The 19,570-nt window shown below is 45.8% G+C and overlaps 1 protein-coding gene across 3 annotated transcripts in view; it reads left to right on the top strand.

Annotated features, from left to right (window-relative positions):
- Nucleotides 1–557: 557 nt before the first annotated feature.
- Nucleotides 558–19,570, top strand: part of ALDH1A3 (aldehyde dehydrogenase 1 family member A3) — a 38,072-nt gene continuing 19,059 nt past the window's right edge. For all 3 annotated transcript variants that reach the window (XM_064157993.1, XM_064157996.1, XM_064157995.1), the window contains exons 1-6: nt 558–687; nt 4,195–4,299; nt 10,071–10,211; nt 12,342–12,471; nt 14,968–15,029; nt 17,725–17,853. In XM_064157993.1, the coding sequence (XP_064014063.1) occupies nt 577–687; nt 4,195–4,299; nt 10,071–10,211; nt 12,342–12,471; nt 14,968–15,029; nt 17,725–17,853 (678 nt within the window). In that variant the 5' untranslated portion in view covers nt 558–576. The remainder of the gene's footprint in view (nt 688–4,194; nt 4,300–10,070; nt 10,212–12,341; nt 12,472–14,967; nt 15,030–17,724; nt 17,854–19,570) is intronic.

The following is a 19,570-nucleotide window of genomic DNA, read 5'->3' as shown; positions in this document are numbered from 1 at the left end:
AAAGGGAGTCTCAAGCGGATCTCTGAGGAAAGCCCTGGTGGGAGCTCTGAATGGCGCCCAAAGTCCCACGGGGAGCTCTGCGTGGAGCTCCGAGGAAAGCCCTTCAGCAAGCACTGGAAAGCGCCCTAGGACAAGCAGGGAGCCCCGAGTGGAGCCCTGTCGTAAGCACTAACGGAGCCTGAAGCCCCGTGAGCAGCCTTGCAGGAAGCCTCGACGGGAGCCCTGCAGGGAGCTCCTCGGGAGCCTCGTGGAGCACACTGCAGGAGGGCGACACCCTGCCGGGCGCCCCGGGGGCGGCACTGAACGGGCGCGCAGCCTCGGGGGGAGCCCCGCGGCGCCCGTCGCGGCCCGCTGGCGCCCCCGGTCCCGCCGGCGGTGGCGGTGCCTCGGCGGGGCGGCGCCGCCCGTTACCTGAGGGCCGCGAGCCGCGCGTCGGGGCGGGGCCGGGGCGGGGCGCGAGGCGGAGGGGGTGGCCAATGAGGGGCGGGCGGACGGCGGCGCGCGGCGCGCGCGGTTCTTAAGGCGGCGCCGCGGGCTGTCAGCGGCAGAGGGCGGAGTGGGCTCGACGGCGCGGCCATGGCCGCTGTCAACGGCGCCGTGGAGAACGGGCAGCCCGACAAGAAGGTGCCACTGCCGCCGCCGCAGCTGCCGCGGCCCCTGCGGAGCCTGGAGGTGAAGTACACCAAGGTGAGCTGGCGAGGGGAGTTGAGGCGGGGAGCGGGCTTTGCCACCATGGTGTTGCCAGCGCTTCATCGAGCTGGGCAGGTGGCGAAGTGTTATTCTTATGACACTGAATTTACTCCTCCGCTGTAATTTTCTCCTTTTTTTCTGTCCCTCCTGCGGCCCTAAGTAGGTATATGGGGGTGTAAGAACAGCTGCATGGCTGGAGCAGGCAGGTGTCTGTGGCACTTCCAGAGGAGCTGCTGTTGCCTCAAACTCTAAAGAAACCAGTTCATAAAAAACCAAAACAAACCAAAACCCAAACCAAGCAGTACATCAAACTTGTGATGCTGCCCAAGGTGTCCATGGGCAGCTGCATGGCAAGCCCTGGTGCTGATCAGCACCTGTGTGAGGTCTGTGGTGCCACGCTGGCCTGTCCATTCCCAGTCACCCTGGTGGCCATCTTGCCATGCACCCCGTGAGGCCCTCACAAACCCACCTGGTAAATGCATTTAGCTTCACCTTAGCACTCAGCAAAATCGGATTTGGATGAGGTGAGCCTGGGCAGAGGCAAGAAGGGCTTTATCCCTGAGGAAGCTGCTTGTCTGGTTTGCATTCAGCTGTCCTTGACCCAGTGTGAAACTCGCCTGCAGTGGGATGGGGCCCTGCTGGAAGTGGGTTCAGTGCCAGGAGGTGGATGAATACAGGGAGTGGGTTGGCAAGACAGCGACCTGCAGGACCGGGCCTTATGAAAGGGCTCTGTAATGATATGGGACCACCACACAGCTCATGAGTGGTGCTCATGCATGTCTTGATGGCTCGCTGTCCTAATAGAGCTCCTCCACGGCCTCTCTGTGGGACTAGAAGTCAGGCAGCAAGTGTGCACAAACGTGTAGCTCACCACTCTCCATCAATCTTAGCTTTAAATGGCTGCACCTAACCTTTCAAATTTAACTGAAGGCTCCTCTGCTTGAGAACTCTGTCCCTCAGAGATGAGGCTGGTGTTGGTGCGGAGCATCACATCGCTGCAGAAATCCTTGCTCCCTAAGGCAGCCATTGCTCTGCCATAGCCATGGCGCTTTTTGTTCCGACACAGCCTGACCTGCTGTCCTGCGCAGTGGGGAAAACTGCTGCTAGGCAGCCTTGACTGCCATCATTTGAACTATGCAGCTGGACTAAACGAGCTGGAGAGGCTGAATGAGTGTATTAATTACTGTTTTATTTCTGGATTTAGGTATTAAAAAGAAAAGGCAGAACTTGAAGTTCATTGTCTTGCAGTGAGAAGGAGCAAACAGCCATAGCTTATCCAGTGCGGTGTTGATTTGACTTATGCCTCCAAAGCACTGAAACAGATTAATAATTAGTGGTAATCAGGGAACTAGATTTAACATCCCAAATTTATCTACTTTTTCTCTGTAAGATAAACTTGTCATTTAGCAGCAAATTGGATCTGCAGCTGCTGATTGCAGAATGGCGTAATGCTGCACTAGCAGCTCTTTCCTGCGTCCAAAATGGACATGGCCATTAGAGTTCTTCTTAAGCATCCAAACGTTCTGGTTTTTGTTATTTTTACTGTTGTGAACACTTTTAAATGCTCCTTGGGGATCTGATCCTGTGGCCATGTATGTTTTAAAACACGTTGGATTTATTCTCCAGGGTTTTGCCTGAGACTCTGTGCACTGAAGGTAACGAGGTTGTCTCTTAAAAGTAGAAACCAATGTTAATTAAAAGTGTGAATTTGACATTTGATCTGATGCTCCTGGTGCATCTGAGAAAATAATGAGCCACAGGCAGTGTTCATAAAGCTGTGAGGGGTTTTCTGCAAGCTCTGAGTTTCGCCAGATGTTTACAGCTGACGGCACACTTCCTTCTGCTGAGCGGAGTTTTTTATTTTCAGTTATGGGGCTGGGGGGAGAGGAAGAATTTTCAACAAAGATCTTTCTTATAAAGCAGCTTAACGCTTGTCATAGATGCATGATGGAAATGATCTGTCCACATTGTCGTAGCCCAAATCCTGGGTATGAAGCATGAATGGCTGATACGCTGTTCCGTTTGATTTCAAGTCCTGGCAGCAAAGACTCAGACCATGTGGTGCGATTCCCAGAATGATGCCAGCATCTATGTTACATTTAAATCAGCCTTGTGTCGCTCTCCTGTTTTACTGCTTCTTATAGGAACATCTCTTATCCATCTCATCCCTTTGGTATAGAATTAATGCTGAGTGCAAAGGAGAACTGGTGTCCTTCCCCTAGTTTGGGAACGTATACCTGATGCCAGTTCCTGTCTTATCTTCCTTTGTTAGTGAAACGAAGAAAAACTGAAGTTAAAATATGTAAATGTTAAAATGCAGCAGTTGGATAATAGAAGTAGTTTGGGAACATTAGTGTCAAGTTAATTTGTTTTTTTTTTTTTCCTTTGTGACTTTATCTGACAACTTTTGTGCCAAAACTCTTTTACTCTGCCCGTCTGAAACAGGTGGGTCCAAAAGTGCAGCTTCTCTGCCAGTTACATCTCAGATGCTTTGTGCAGAAACAGTCAGGAGAAACTCCTGTCAGACAAAAGCTGCCTAAGGAAAGAAAACTATGACCCAAAGCAGTGGGAATTCTGAATGTAAGGGATGCAACATTAATCTCCTGGTGGTGTGTTGAGACTCATAAATAAGATTGCAAATGTGGATGACTTCCAAGTAAAAGTACTAGCTTACAGCCGCTAACAGGCTACTAATAAAGATTACTTCATCTAATCTTACTTAAAGTGTATTTATAAAATCTAACACTGCCAAGTTAGATCACAGTGTGGATAAGATGCATGTTGAATCAATTAATTGTATATAGGTATTCGTGTTCTGTTTACAGTGAGTAACAGCGCTCGAGAATTTAATGCATTTGCAGTTACGCAACACTGGGACTGTTTGTTCTTGCTCTGGAAATGCAATATTTTGAAACACTTAAATCTTGTCACAGACGACTCCAAGTGACGTGGGAGGCTTGATCTAGCCTGTGACAAGGCATGGTAGGGTAGAACTGAGCCAATACTTACCCCTGCACCTCTGGGCAGTGCTGCAGTGGGGGCATGTCATGGCAGGAGCCCTGGGCAGGACGCAAACAACCAAGTAATATTGAACGCTGACATTTCATTTGTAGCGTTGTAACAAGGGGCTCCTTTTGCCTGAACCATATGAGTTTCTCTTGGTGTCTGCTTGCTGTTCCCATGGAGATGTGTTTCAAAAACTGTCTGTTTCTCATTGCCAAATTATGGTGTTATACTGTGTGGGCTCCATCGTCTGTCTTCCTCTTGCTCCAAACTAACTGGGTGCACGAAGACTTTTTCGTCTGCTCTCTGGCTGAGGTTCTAGTTTGGATAAATGCTGTCTGTATCACAAACAGTCTCCCTGGGAGAGAGACTGAACATGCTTGACTCTGCCATCAATAGAGACTCGGGACCTCTGAGGAGTATTTGTGGGTTTTTTAATTGTCTACATCAGTATTTTTTTCCTTTCTCCTCCCCATCACATTCCCTTTGCTCTCTCTTCAGATATTTATTAACAATGAATGGCATGACTCTACAAGTGGAAAGAAGTTTCCCACCTACAACCCTTCGACGCTGGAGAAAATTTGTGATATTGAGGAAGGAGACAAGGTAAGTGTTGTTGGAAAGGTAGTGCAAAAGCCAGTTTCCAAGAGACTTCATTTGTAGGGAAGCACAGAGAGGAAAAACTGGCTTTTAAGGACAATGTATGCCTGGCCAGACACTGAGTTGGAGGTCTAGGACACTAGAGGTGCTGCTCAAGACATGAGGTGGGTGGGGTCACTCCTGTCCAGCTCTGCAGAGTCACTTTCTGTCGTAGGACCTGTGTGCCAAACACTGTCAGAGCAATGAGGTTCAGCATCATTCTTTTGTTAGAGCAGCCAGTCTAGAGAACAGCAGTGATGGAGTGTGCACATCCCTGACAGAACTCGGGCCTTGTGCAGGGAGTAATTTATACACGTGCTGCATGGCAGCCTCTTGGAGACACTGAACTGAGACTTGCCCTTTTTGAAACACAGTCAACAAGTAGCCTGAGTGTCTGGGTCTCAGTCATGCAAACACTGTCCACTTTCTACTGAAGCTGCGGTGCTGCTTTTCCAATTGCTACCATGGGTTCTGGCCCCTGCACAGACATGGCAGCACTCAGTTGAAACCAAACCATTTCCCCTCAAGTACTTGAGAAGTCCTTGGCCCTGGTATGCTGTGTATTAGCCTGGGACTAAGTGCTTGGATTTGGTAACAGTCTGAGATGAGGAACAATCAGATATGACACTTTTTGTCCAAACCAGCTCATCTCGCATGAGCCAACTGGCCTGATCTATGGCTAAGAGCTGGCTTTATGCCAGTGTGTCATGAGAAGGTGATTCACAGCTGCTCTGCTGTACCAGGGCTCTGGCTGCTTGTTGCTGTGGGCATTAACAAGCAGTGTGGGCATTTCTGCCTGTACTGTGGTATATTTTTCTTGGTATCAAAGCTTGTCCAATGTTTGTGAGGCCCAATGCCATGTTTCCAGCCAGCCAACTGCCTAGGGAGTCCTTTCCTAGTAGGAGTGATGCTAGTTGAGCAGAAGTGTGATTTTATACTGTGTAGACTGTAAACCCTGACCTCTCTGAGATGGAAGCAAACTCACTTGACAAGACAAGTCTCCAGCTTGCCTGCAAATAGTGTCCAAAGTAGCTATTCCTTTAAGATGGCACTAAGGCAGCCTCTGAGATGTGTTGTCATGAGGGATCCATGCATCCATGGGGCAGTTACAGATTGAGGCAGAATCAAACATTATGTGGAATTGCTTTATCCCAACTGAGTAGGACACAACTGTGTTTCACTGTGGTGGCATGCAAACAGCAGAGTTGAAGCTAACACTGATGCAGCTGTATTTTGCTAGGCAGAACCCATGACGTTGTTTTTGTTCCCTGAGCTAAGTGTCTCCTCAAGCAGTTACAGAGCATTACATGAGTATTTCAAGCCTGCTTCTTAATGACTTGGTTAAAGAAAATTGTTATGCAGAACTAAAAGGCCAGTTTTGCAGCTTGCCTCCTAGAGACTTGTTCCTGCCTGAATTCAAGGGTGACTTTCAGCTTTTAGGTTGCAGGAGAATCACTATAAACCTTTCTTTGGGGCTAGCCAGTGGATACGCGGCATAGGTGGCTGACTCCTCAATGCATAGAGTAGTTGCAGACAAGAACATAAGTTAGCTGCACCTTGGATGCTGAAAAACTCTTCTTCCACCACTGTACATCACATCTTTTAAAAATATATATTATTTTATGCTCTAAGTGGATTTTTCCAAGGGTTTGAGTGGGCTTAGACCTGGATTTGGATTAACTTGAAAGTAGTCATAGATGAGAAACATTGCAAACTACTGGCTGCTATTGGCTGCTGGTGATGCTTGACCGTGTCCCACTGAAGCCACAGTCCCCTGAGTCTTCCAGTATCTTGACTGAACATCTCTTCAAAGGCCTGTGGCTCAAATCTGTTGGAATTACTACAGAAAGCAGTGAGTTGTTTGGTGCTCTCCAGTGTCTTGTCCTTACATGCCACCACACTTGGTTGTGCCGGTCTGTACCACAGCAGAGGTGGCAGTTCCTAACACTGGCTTCAGCTGTGCTGTGCCACAGTTGGCTCTGCCTTCAGAGCAGGCTAACAGCAGGACTCCTGCCCTAGCCCTGAGCAGAAGTCTACCCCTCCCTGGCTGTGCAGAGTGTGTTTTCCTTAGCCTGCACGTGAGGGGTGGGAATTTGGCAGCCGAGATCACAGCGATGACAGTTTAGTCTGGTGCTGAAACTTGGCCAATACTTTATGAGGCTAAGAGCAAAGGTTTTGTTGTTTGTTCTTTAGTTAGAGAATTTAAGGCATAATTGCCCTTGATGGGATAGTTGAGGGATAAAGGGAAGTCTTGTGTGGAAAAAAGAAGCACTGAAAATAAAATAGAAAATGCTTCCACTGGATGCTTGGAGGCCTTTCGTCTCCAAAATAATGGCTGAGTGTTTGCCAGGTTGATAATGGAGAGAGAATAACTCTCCTCATTTGGACTTCTGCCCCCAGCAAATAGGGCAGCCCCAGAATTTCCACCCTGTCTTGGTGTTACCATGTGAAGGCAACAATACTTGTGCCATTGTAATTTCTGTCACTAACACACACTTGTGGGTTTTTTCCTTCTATCCAGCAAATGCAGAGGGAAAGGTGCTCTCTCCTCAAAGCAGTGTCCGGCTCAACTGGCTGCTGCACACCATGGACAATAGATCCACAGCTGCGACTGCTGAGCAGACTCAACACTATAGAGCATGTCCTGATCGTTTCTAAGCAGTCCATGTGGATCTTTGAAGGGTCATTCACAGTCATCCTGCTCTCCTTAGTTTGCAGAGACAGGCTGAGGTAAAAAGCTGCAGGAATATTACTACCTACAGCAGACCTGCAATACCCACAGTAACAGTGTTGGATGGTTTTGGCTGTTAGGATGCTGTTTGTAGCTAGTGTGAGCTTGAGTTCAAAAGTTGAAGCCATGCAATGTATAGACAGTTTGGGGAGCAGGTCAGAAAACCCCTTCTAGCTGAGAAACCCATGTCCTATGTCAGAAAAGTGCCTTTTGAAGGATGTGCATGATGGAGGCCTTTTGAAGAATCAGGAAAGATGAGAGACCCACTCCACTGGGTGTCTTCCATCCCTTGCATGTCTCCTTACCAGCCAAACTGAGGCAGGGTTGTGCACAGCCAGCCTGAAGCTGAGCAGGGCTCCTTTGCAGGTGTTGTCCCTGTTCACAGAGCCAGTGGGCTGATGGTCTCTGCTATGCTCTGCAGCCTGCTGCTGAGGCAGGAGAGAGGACAAAGGGATAGGACAGACATGGAGCAGTGAGGAGCAGAACTTGAGGTAGAGGAAGAAGGTGGAGAGAAGGTAGCTTAGAACAAAGAACAGTGTGAGTTTGTTAGAGGAAAACAGTATCTGGTTGTGTAACTGGGGGTCGTGTCCCAGGTCTGTACCCAGGTGAGTATGAAGGTTTGCAGGCATTTCCCAGTGCTGCAATACTTGGCTTTGCAACCTTTGTATTCTCATAGTGGAAGTTTTGATGGTAGACTTGTTAGATCTGTGTAGGTCAGAGCTGAGCACCAGGATGCACAGACCTTCTCCTCCTCTCCCCTGTGGGTTTTTTGTACCTCAGCATGTCCCTGGCACCTTGACAGTTAGGCGTCTTTGTCACGCATTATGCCTACCTATTGCAACATGCCTGCAATGAACGTGCCATTCAGACTCCCTTAATGCCTAGTCATAACAGGATGGATTAAGAATGGCATTTCAGCCTTCCTGAAGAATTTCCTTGTTTCTGCTGATCTACCAGGCCTATTGAGGCTGTGCACTGCAATCTCACTTGTTGGTGTTACCCCTGAGAGTGTTCTGGGAAAGTCTTTCTGCTTGTGTGGTGGTGATTGCTGTCTCCAAGTCACTATGTGTACCCAGCATGTCCAAGAAAAGAGACAAGAATGAAGACAAGTAGTATTTGCTGGAGCTGCTGCAGGGCTCAGGTGCTCCTGTGTTTAGAGGATTTGGGTTCTGGATATGCACTGAAGTCCTCTGCCTGCACAGCCACATCATCTCTGTTCTGTGAGTGCCAGGGTGGTGGAAAGTCCCTCAGTACTGAGGGCATGTTGAGTTGTGGCCTCTGCCACTGCAGACCCAATGTTCTGCAGGTCAGTGTTCCCAGCCTGGTTACAGAAGCTAGTTAATTGCTTGTGTAAATCTGACATACTTCTCATGTTTCTTTATCTGTTTTGTCATGTAAAATATTGCCTTCATTCAGCTTCAGCTTGCATTCCAGCAGACTGGATGGAAGCACATAAATGTGTAGCTGCTGGTGGTGCCTCATGGCTTTTACAATGTACCAGTTTGAATCCAAATCAACTTCACTGAAGCAAACCGTTCTGAAGGCACATTCTGCCCTTGAGCAATGGGCATCAGGCAGGACATCCCAGCCTGTACATAGCTGCTTGCTCCCTCTGCCTCACCAGTGCCTTGCTCAACCAGAGCCATTCTGAATTCCTTTACCAGCACAGGTTTTCTCCAATGGTTTTCCCATCAATGCCCTTCTGAAAGGGTGGTGTTCTTTTCCAAGCAGTATAGGTCAGGCAGTTTTAAAGCTGAGTAACCTTGTTGTGAAGGGAAGGTGCCAAATTTAGGGTAAGGTGCTGTTTCAGTGTGTGATGACTTGCTGTCTTCTCCATGAACTTTTGTAAGAAGACAACACGCCTCCTTACATTTTTCTTTGTTGAGTACCACATGTTTCCCCATGAAGGGAGGATGGCCAGCCTCTGTTGGATCAGTCCAGAGGCTTTGTACTTGTGTTCAGAGAAGGCTTGAGATAAGACATAAATGAGAGCAACTGGTGAAATGCTATGAGGGATAATGAAAGCCTGAAACCCTCCCTCCTTTCCCACTCCCATGAGCCACATTGCTGAGAGATGTAAGTTCTCCATCAGCTAAAGGGAGACACAGGCTGTGCCAGACATTACATAGAGCAGGATTCTGTCCAAAGCCAGGGTGAACTTTGGTTTATGTATGTTTGGGGTACAGTCTTGGCCTCATGGATGGTGATGGCAGTGTTCCCATTGACTTCACTGAGTCAGGAGGTTGCCCATAGTTTCCTTTTTTTACCAACATACGTGGGAAGAAGGGAGGAGTCCAGGACATAAGGTGGCCAGACCAAATGCCTGAAGCCTCTTTTAGGGTGGTAGTGTGGGGAGAGAAGGAATTAACAGCTTGCCTGAGTAGTAGCTTGTGTAAAAAGGGTTAGATTGGTCCAGAGTTGGAAAATGAAGGTTGAGTGGCAGTAAGTCTGCGTAGGTGAAATGCCTTTGTCGGAGTACTGAACGACAAAATCTGGCAGAAATGTTCTCAAAGGATCTAAGGGAGCTTTTAAGGGTTAGCATGGGTTCCAGTGGTACTGAATGGTGAGATCTGAGCTGTGATTGTTCCCCTGGGTAAAACTGTGATGTCTCTTGGGGGACTTTCCTGCCCACACTTGTTCAGAGGCTTGTGATTCATTCAGGCCAATGGCCTGTCGTGCTTAGGGAAGCCATAACAGGAACAGAATTGGGATCTTGTTTCTCCATCCTCCCCTAAGTGTTACATCCTGTATCAACAGGGACATGATTCTGGATTACTGTATAGACAAACCAGTTGCACTAAACCCCAAGGCTGACATGAGCCTAGGCCAAATCCAAAAAATATTGCAGACTTGGGTCTAAATCCAGTGTAATGGAACTGGCTTCGTCAGACAACTTGGTTTTAGCCACCGTAGCATCACCTAGGAAGCAGCCTGATGAGATTTCTGTGCCATTGTCCAGCTCCTTCCTTGTTAACCTGAGGTTTTCTTGTGTATGTGGCTACTCTAGCCTGATGTGGACAATGCAGTGGAAGCAGCAAAGGCAGCATTCCAGAGGGGATCTCCGTGGAGACAGATGGATGCCCTGAGCAGAGGACGACTCCTGCACAAGCTGGCTGATCTTCTGGAGCGCGACAGAGTCATCCTGGCAGTAAGTACTGTGATCCGTGAGCAGTGACGAACCAGCAACAGTTGGCTGATTAGCCTAGCTGCAACCCTCTTGTTTTGCTGCACCCATATCTACCTAATGTTTTGGTTTTTCCTCTCTTTATGAGGGGCAGAAGAGTCCATGCAGGAGTTGTGGCTTATTTCCTCATTCTGCAGGATGATTTTAGGGGTCTCAGAAAAAGGCCGACTTCTCCAAAGCTCTAGCTAGTTGTTGAAGTGATTATAGATAAGTTTATTTCAGCATTTAAGTATTTATATTCTCTCTTAGTTTGTCATCAGTGTTCATAGCTGTCTCCCAGTCCTTATCCTGAAAAAAGACCAAACCTATAAATAAATCCCCCCAAAATAAACAAAACAACCCCAAACCACTACAACTGACTCAATCCTTCTTCTTTACAAAATGCAAGGCCAGTTTGACTTCTCTGCAAATTGCTTCCCCAAAAAGGCGGGGCTGGAAGGGAGAATCTTTCTTCTCCTGGATGTCATCCAAAGTTTAAAATGTATGTAAGTGGGAACTACTTCCTTCCATGTTGAATTGACTGGCTCAGGAAAATCTCTTTATAGCCATGAAGCTGTGTTAACTTGGAATTCTGTACTGAAGAGCCATTGCTAATGATTCCCCATCCTCTTCTAAAGGAGCCCTTCTGGTGCACAGCAAGGGCAGTAGGACCCAAGCTAAAGTGTGCTGCAGTTGGTAGAAGCCTTTAGGCTTTATAGGCCTTGGACATCTTTCCAAATCATGCTTGCAGGTCCTAGAATCTATTGGAGCTGCTGTCAGTTCTTATCTGAGAGCTTGGACCTGAGCACTCATCACTTCAATCCTGCACTTTGGCTGTGCTTATCTTCAGGAGAATGGCATTTGGTGCTGTTAGGTTTGAGTTTCTGAGCTGATGTCCCACTGAGGTCAGTAGGACATAGCATACATGGAATGGGCTTAGGAGCCTGTATTTGCATGACTCTTTTGAGCTGGATCTCTTTCTTCAATATGGGTTACATGACAGCCTCCAGTTTCAGCAGGACAAAACCAAAAAATTCAGGTCCAAAGGCAGTTCTGGCCAGCAAATAAAAGGGGAGAAAACTCTGTGTGTGTGAATACACCTCACTCATGTTCTGCTCATTTTTTTATGTGACTTCAGAGGGCCCTCCATTTTCCAGAAATCAGGACACTCGTTTCAAGCTTTCTGCTGTCCTTCTGATCTGGGAGGACTTACTTGGCATTGTTCTTTTCACTGCAGAAAACCAGCCATAGCTGCCTTGGCTGCATGCTAAGTAATGACTTATAAAAATCAGTTGTTTTAGCAGACATTCAGAGTGGATAACAATCCTAGTCATTCCAAGGGGAATATCTGTTTGAGTGCTGTTTGGACCCTAATGTCTGTGGAAGATGACAGGGTATGACTTCATATGTAAACAAAGATGTTTCCATCTACCAAGGGATAGTACTTCCTTTATGGATGTGCTGGCCATGTGCACCAATATCCCATTTAATGCCCTGAGTACAGAACAAAGGATTCACTGAGCTGATGTCCAGAACAGTGTGGAGGACACAGGCTGAGACTGGACTTCATTTGGGACTGCTCAGCATCGGTGCAGCTTTAGTAAAGCAACTTCTGCCTTGCTTAGTCTCAGCACAGATCTGAGCCCAAAGGTTGCTTTACCAGCACTACGTGAAAAAAGTGTTTTCTGTTATCCTGTGGGCAAAAGAGGCTTTTCAGAGGTTGGTTTTAGGGCTGTGAAGTAGGAAAAATAGATTTCCAAATAAAAGGAAAGTGACTGATTTCAGTGACACCGTCTGGAATTCAGAACATCTGTGTCAAAGGATGAGATCCAGTGAAGTCATGACACAATTTCTGACCAGTGCCCCATATCACAGCCTTGTATCCCACCCACAGCCACATTTGGGGGGCTTTCAGGAGATGTGCTTTGGTTGTAATCCTTGAACAAAGCAAATGTCTACTTTATTTGTGTTAACAAGCTTGTTCCTTAAATCTAAGAGGAGGGAATGAAACACCATGTGTGCAGCATAAGACAAAATAAAATTGAGGAGGAGTTTCTCTAAAAGCTTTCCTTCCAGAAACACTTGTCTGACAGTGCATGCAATTTGTGTTTGCAGACTCTGGAAACGATGGACACAGGAAAACCTTTTCTGCAGGCTTATTTTGTTGACCTGGAAGGCTGTATAAAAACACTCCGGTACTATGCTGGCTGGGCTGATAAAATTCAGGGCAGAACAATCCCAGTGGGTAAGTTCCTTCAGAGCTGGAATGGGATCAGGCTTGAAAAGGTGGGGAAATGCATGGAAGAGCCAGCTTCTAAAACCCTGCAAAAATAGGCTACGCTTCTTTCCATCTCAGGATGCATTTAAGTAGCCATGTCTCAAGTTTTAATGGTGGAACAATGCTTCAGTAGATCTCTGGGAGATAATGGATGGACTCCTTTGTTGCCTTTTGGAAGTCAGAATGATTTTTTTTTTTTTTTTTTTAAAGAAAAAAACCAAAACACACATCTTAGGGCTGAGTTATTCATCAGATATCACTGAAATGAATTCAAGTGCCAGAGAGTGCAAGGACAGTGCTTTCTAGAGAGAATTACTTGAAAGCAACAGAGCTTGTGCTGTCCTAGATGCCACAGGGTTGTGGCAGAGGTTTGATGTGGAATGCACCAGTGTCTCCCACCTCACTCAGTGTTCCTACATCCCTGGCTCACAGATGTTTAGAGAGACTCTGTAGTGCTTTTTCTTAACTTCTATTACAGATGTGCTGGTTTGAGGCTAACTGGAATATTTTGTGTTCTTCACTCCTGAGCATTAGATCTGTTAACTTCTCCTTCATGCTGTTCTAATATCTTCCACTAACCTTGGCTAACCTGATAACAAGTAAGCTTTGCTGGTTGTTTTGGTTTCTGTTTGGGAGAGAAAGAGAGAGGCTTTGAGCCCCTTCTGGGCAATTTCTTGGTCCAGGAGGGAATTTGGATTTCTGTATTACTTCTAATTTGTAGATAATTGTAAATACTTGTAAATATTTTGTGCAAATATAGCTTTATCTGTACCTTTATCTTACTTTCACGCCATCTGAGCTGGTCTGATAAATTCAAACAGTGAGGGGGAATTTCTCAACCCACCACAAAAGAGAAAGTTTGAGATGTTGACTCTTCTCAGGAGCCAAAGCACTAAGGTCTTGGGGGAACTCCATCAAGATTTCTGATATCTGAGAAAGGTTTTGCCATGTTTGCTAGGCTGCAAAGCCAGAGCAGTCACACCACTCTGTGGTGGCAGGGACAGAGAAAACACTTTGGTTCCACTGTAGAAGTTTAAGTGCAGTTTTGGAGAGAACAAGTTAAGGCAGTGGATGTCCATGTGGCACAATGAGCGGTATGGTGTACTTCCAAAATCAGTTTGTTTGCTCCCTGCATGCAGGTGATCACTGACACTGTAAAAAGGACAGGCATTGCAGACAAAAATAAATCACCAGAGGAAGGGCTCAGAGGGGCTGTGTTGGTTCAGTCGGTTAAGGCAGTAAAGCAACATCAGTCTCACAGACTGAGCTCTGTCACCCTTATTCAGAGGAAAGTGGAGCTTTGCTTGGTTGGACACTGCTTATTTCTCCCGATGTGAGATCCCTTCAACTGGAATTAGGAATGTTCATGTTTTCTGGCAGATCTTCCCAATGAAACTGGGTTTTCAACAAGAATGAATTTGTAAGGAAAACACTCTTCCTGCTTTCCCTTTGAAAGTGCAATAGCAGCAGTGTTTTATGGGGATTGGTATTCCTTTAGTCCCAGAGTTCCATCTTTTTGTGATTTCTCACCCAAAGTGCAACTCCTGGTACACTGACTACGATTCCTGTACAGAATGGATTTAAGAACTCTCCTCCTCAGAGGGACAAGTGTGCAGTTCTGGGCTACTTAATTCAAGAGAGATGTTGAAATACTGGAATGTGTCCAGAGAAGGGCAACAAAGCTGGTGAGGGGTCTGGAGCACAGCCCTGTGAGGAGAGGCTGAGGGAGCTGGGGGTGTGCAGCCTGAAAGTGACGAGGCTCAGGGGTGATCTCATTGCTGTCTACAACTACCTGAAGGGAGGTTGTAGCCAGGTGGGGGTTGGTCTCTTCTGCCAGGCAACCAGCCTTACAACAAGGGGACACAGTCTCAAGTTGTGCCAGGGGAGATCTAGGCTGGATGTTAGGAGGAAGTTCTTGCCAGAGAGAGTGATTGGCATTGGAATGGGCTGCCCAGGGAGGTGGTGGAGGCACCATCCCTGGAGGTGCTAAAGAAAAGCCTAGATGAGGCACTTAGTGCCATGGTCTAGATGATTGGACAGGGCTGGTTGCTAGGTTGGACTGGATGATCTTGGAGGTCTCTTCCAGCCTGGCTTATTCTGTTATTCTGTGATTCTAAGTGCTTTGCTTCTTTCAGTAAGACACAATGTGAGTGAAACTTGTGTTTGCTCTTCAGTGTGGCAGGGACTTAGCATCCCCATAGCCTCACAAAGGGGATTTGCAGAAGGATTTGAACCCCTGGTTTTGAAAAGTTCCACCATGACCAGTGTCTGGTTTTTGAGCTAACACAGATCTTCATCCATCTTGGATGTCCCAGAGGCATGAGTCAGGATGAACAGATACCAGGTTCTTTGTCTAATGTGTTTTCAGTTGTGTCCCCAACCCGGCAATGTGCAACTGTCCTATGCTTGTTCTGTAGAAGCAAGGATTTTGACTGCTCTGTGTTCTATTCTTCTGTCTTGCAGATGAAAATTTTGTCTGTTTCACCAGGCATGAACCCATGGGTGTCTGTGGAGCCATAACTCCAGTAAGTAGCAATGATGGTGCCCTGCATCTCCCTTAGAATGGAAAGAAGTACATTAACACTCCTCACCTTTATACTGCAGCCGTTTGCTTCCTAGTTAAGTACAGCTATTCTGCAGGGAACTCCCCATCGCAGTTGTCTGATATAGTTTCTTGTTTTACCCTCGTGCCAATTCCTCTGCAATGGAAGGGTGGGTCTCCTAATCAGATGCTCTGCTCCTCTCTAAGGCTGACACCAATCACCAGAGACCAGTCTGAGCTCTCTGTCTACTGCATTGCTGGGACAACCAACACATCTTGCACTTGCAAAACATGTGATAGTTTTTGGTTGCCTGGTGCTGATGCATCATTTTGAGTTTTAAATCATATCCATTATTAATAACCTCTGTTTTTTCTCTGAGCTTTCAGTGATTAAATCTCACTGACTCAAGCTTTATTTTCCTTGAGGTCTGATTCTCTGCTAAGGGGATAGTGTGGCTAGTTCTCAGAATACCTCCAGTTTTAGTGTGTGTTGCTTGCTCTGTTTAAACAGACAACCAGGAAGACTTTACAGCTGTGTGGGAGACATAGTTTGTTCCTGTCTGGTTGTAAAATGCTTTGAACATGGTATCCTACAGGCCATGAGGCAAATGGTAGTGTGCCAAGATCCTCTGTTTGGATACTTGGTTCAGTAAGAATCCATGAAAGACTTTGACCTTTGGGATAAGATTATAGAAGAGACTGGAAGAAATGCGTGACGGGTATTAGAATTGCTGGACCCTGGAAGTACCAAGTCTGAAGCAGTTCCCAAAGATATCTGGGGAAATGTTGTTTTGTCTTCAGCAGGACTGAACTTTTATCTCCAGTGATGTGATGATAATGGCCTATTTAGCAAGGTTAGAGTGAGGCAAAGTGAAGATGGACAGTACTAGTTATCAAACATTTGGCTTGATTACTTCTACACAGCTTTTCTGTCTCCACAAGCAATGTGGCTGTTGTGAACCATGAAAGTTTGTCATTTAAGACTCAAACATCAGGTTCCTCCTGCTGATCACCAATTAAAATGTATCTCCTTGTCAAACTTCAGCCACTTTTTGGTGCTTTTGGAAACTATCCCTTTAAAAGCCTGCACATAGGATGCTTTTGAGGCCTCACTGTAAAGGAACATAGTGGGACTTCTAATATTTCAGGTTGACCTCGTATCAGCAATAAATACAGCAGAAAGTACAGAACCAAATTTGACTCAACATTGTGTTTGTTAAAAGGATGGTTTGGGTCAACAAAACCATTATTTGTCTTCAGTTTACTTAGAACAAATCCCCTTCAATTTTTCTAGTTTGATCTCTAACAGCAGCAGGCTGTGGGTTTGTATATTCCTATTTGATTTAAAGAGATTCTGTCACTATTCTGCAGATGTCTGCCTAGAACAATCAACAATCCTCCTTTTTTCCTATAACTTGACTATATTTCAACCAACATTCTTAACAAGGGAAGTTCTTAGAAAGTGCAGCATATGACTAAACTTTATTCCCAGGTGCAGTTATGAAGCAGCCCTGGAGTCCTTTACTGTTGCTATCAGAAAGCTTCTAATGGAGTTATGCTCTGAAAGTGTAGAAAAGTAGTGTAGGTGTGGATGGCCCAAGCTGCAAAGTCAGCCCTTCTGGAAGGCTTAGAAGAAAAAGACAAATGGGCAAATCATGGGATGTGTCCATTGGAGAAGATCACTGAAATGAAACAGGTCTGGGAAAGGGAGAGAAGCTAATTGAAGAACAGCACATTGATGGAATTCTGCTTTGTCTCTGGGCAGCTGAGTTAGAACAGAACTCATCTCTTAAAAGCTACACAGCTAATTTATTTGTAAGTGTGAATTTGTGGATTCCTAGCATATTTGGCTTCTTTGTTGATAGCTGAAGGCCCTTGGCTTGAGTCTTGACAAGAAGTCCCCTTAATGTTGGCCTGCTTCCATCATCCCTAAAGCAGCATTAATTATTTTTAATGAAGAAATCCTTTCTGCTGCCAAATGACCTTTCTGAAATGCAGTGTGAGCTAGATTTTCCACTTCTTGCTTAGGCTCCAAAATCTACAAATACACATGAGCATGAAAGAGATTAGCAGAGAGGAAACTGATGTGGACTGGTTCCTAATTCCAAATTAGAAAACTTAATTGGAAAGGAGCAATTTATAATTTGAAGGGAGTATAAGACCTCTCCTGGATTTCCATGACTGAACTACACTGCAGTTTCCTACTTATAAACCTGGAACTGAATGAGATTGTGTAACTGCTGACTACTCAGCCAATGCCTAACACAGAAAAAGGAGGGTTTTGGACTGAGCAGTTGCACCCTGTAATTCCTCTACATAAGGAGGTTGTACAGAGATGATGCATCAGGACACAGCCTCCCAACACATTTTCAGTGAGCAGCCAAAATCCTACACAAAATGTGATCAAACTCCTGTAAAGAATGAGCTCACATCATGCACATCATGTTTGTCCAGCATACCGGATTAGCCTGAAGACTGCCAACAATATTTGGGATCTCAGGGGGAAATCAAGGAAGTTATAGTCTGCAGTCCAAGCAAACAGAGTTGTGAGCAGCCGCTTCTCATTGTGGCTTTCCTCCCAGTTGCTTTTTCCTTCCTGTGAAGGTGGGGGAAAAAGCTGTGTGGAAGTGAGTAGGTGACTGTGGTGGGCTGATCTGACCAGCTTTGTGTTCTCGCAGTGGAACTTCCCGTTGCTAATGCTGGTTTGGAAGATGGCACCGGCGCTGTGCTGTGGAAACACTTTGGTTGTCAAGCCAGCTGAACAGACTCCCCTCACGTCCCTGTACATTGGCTCACTGATAAAGGAGGTAAGGAAATCTGAGCGTCCCATCTAGGTACTGTTCTGTTAAGGTCTTAAGCAAGAGTGTATTTTGAGCTGGCTGTGGAGGCTTCTAGGTTTTAAAGATGTTAAAGCCTCACAGAGGAAAGCGAAAACAACCTCTGGTTTCAGTCCTTCTTGTAAAGGTTTTCAGGACTCTTTTCAGTGGTGCCTAGGGACAGGACAAGGGGCATTAGGCACAAAGTAGAACACAGGAAGTTCCACCTGAACATGAGGAAAAACTTTTGTGAGGGTAGTGGAACCATGGAGCAGGCTGCCCAGGGAGACTGTGGGAGTCTTCTTCTCTGGAGACATTTCAAACCTGCTTGGATGTGATCCTAGGCAACCTGCATTAGCAGGGATGAGTTTGAACTAGATGATCTTCAGAGATCTTTTCTGACCCCTACCATTCTGTGACCCTGCAATGACTGGCAGTGGCTGTCTGGGAGGTTGCAAAGATCACAAACCTAAAGGTTTTTCTCCTTTCTCAGGAAGCTGCAGAGAGAAAAAAAAAGTGTTTTTATTCCTCTGCCTTGTCTTCCTCTCTCCCAAATGAAGGAAAGACTACAGCTCATTTTGATTAGACAATACAACCAAAAAAGAAAAGCGTGATTAGACAGCAGTGGTGTGTTTGTACCATTTCAAAGTGGGATAATTCAACCAAGGCAGAGTGCCATGGGAAACAGTTCTTCGTCATTTCTGTGGTTCGTAGAACAATTCAGCTTTGTCTGGCCTTCAAAGCCAACCTGATACTAGCATAAAGGGAAGAGCATAGCTTGGGATTTCAGAATGTTGGTTTAGGGCTTGTCAGGTAGGATCTCAAGTAATGATGCGGATCTAGTAATCATGCAGAGGTAGAGGCAGGCTCACAGTACTTCCCAGAACTGATCAGTATGTCAGCTTCCTGCATTTACATAGATAACTAATTGTGAGGAAAACTGAAAGGGTTGTGGCTTTTCCTCTCAGTTGGAAAAGTCTGTTTGTCTAATGATGATTTAATCTGCTCTTGGCTCACCCAGGGAGGAAATAGAAGGAAATGTTAATAACTGACACAGAAAGCTCTTCCATCAAGAAAATCAGTGCAAACCCCCTACCAGCAAAGGATCTCCTGCAGTAAATGGACTCAGTAAGATTACACAAGAGGAGTGAGCATAGGGTGCATTTTTCATGACTTCTAACAGCACTGCTTTTCTTACTCTAACATACAGCTCCCCAAACACAGGCCTAACATTCCCCCCCCAAAAAAACCATTTGCTTCATGCGAAATTTGTCTTTTGAGCTGAAATTCTAAGCTGCCTCTTTCTCCTTCGAGGCAGAAGTGTAATTAGAGCAGAATCATTTTATTTGAAGATACTCCTTTCTCCACCCAAAATTAGCTAAATTCTTCACTGTTTTTTCAGAAGAGTAAATCAAAGTTAGTAGTTGGTTTTGTTACCCTTAACTCTTTAAAAGAATGCAGATGATGTTAACACACAGCAAAAGCAACGTGTTAGGTTCAATGAAATTATTTAGGGCCAACCAAAATATCTTGGCTTTTGTTTTTTGCTGAAAAACAGAAAAAAAACCAACCTTCTTGGCTCAGGGTGACCTGAACCAATTTTTTTGCTTCCTTGTGGCTTTGCTGCTGACTCCAAACACCATTGCTTGAACAGTTTGACGTGCAGTGTTTTCTTGAAAACTCATTAGCCAAGATGCAAACTCTGTGA

The sequence above is a fragment of the Pogoniulus pusillus genome, chromosome 17, assembly GCF_015220805.1.
Source record: "Pogoniulus pusillus isolate bPogPus1 chromosome 17, bPogPus1.pri, whole genome shotgun sequence".
NCBI classification, from domain to species: Eukaryota; Metazoa; Chordata; class Aves; order Piciformes; family Lybiidae; genus Pogoniulus; species Pogoniulus pusillus.
This window is presented reverse-complemented; position numbering and strand designations above follow the sequence as displayed.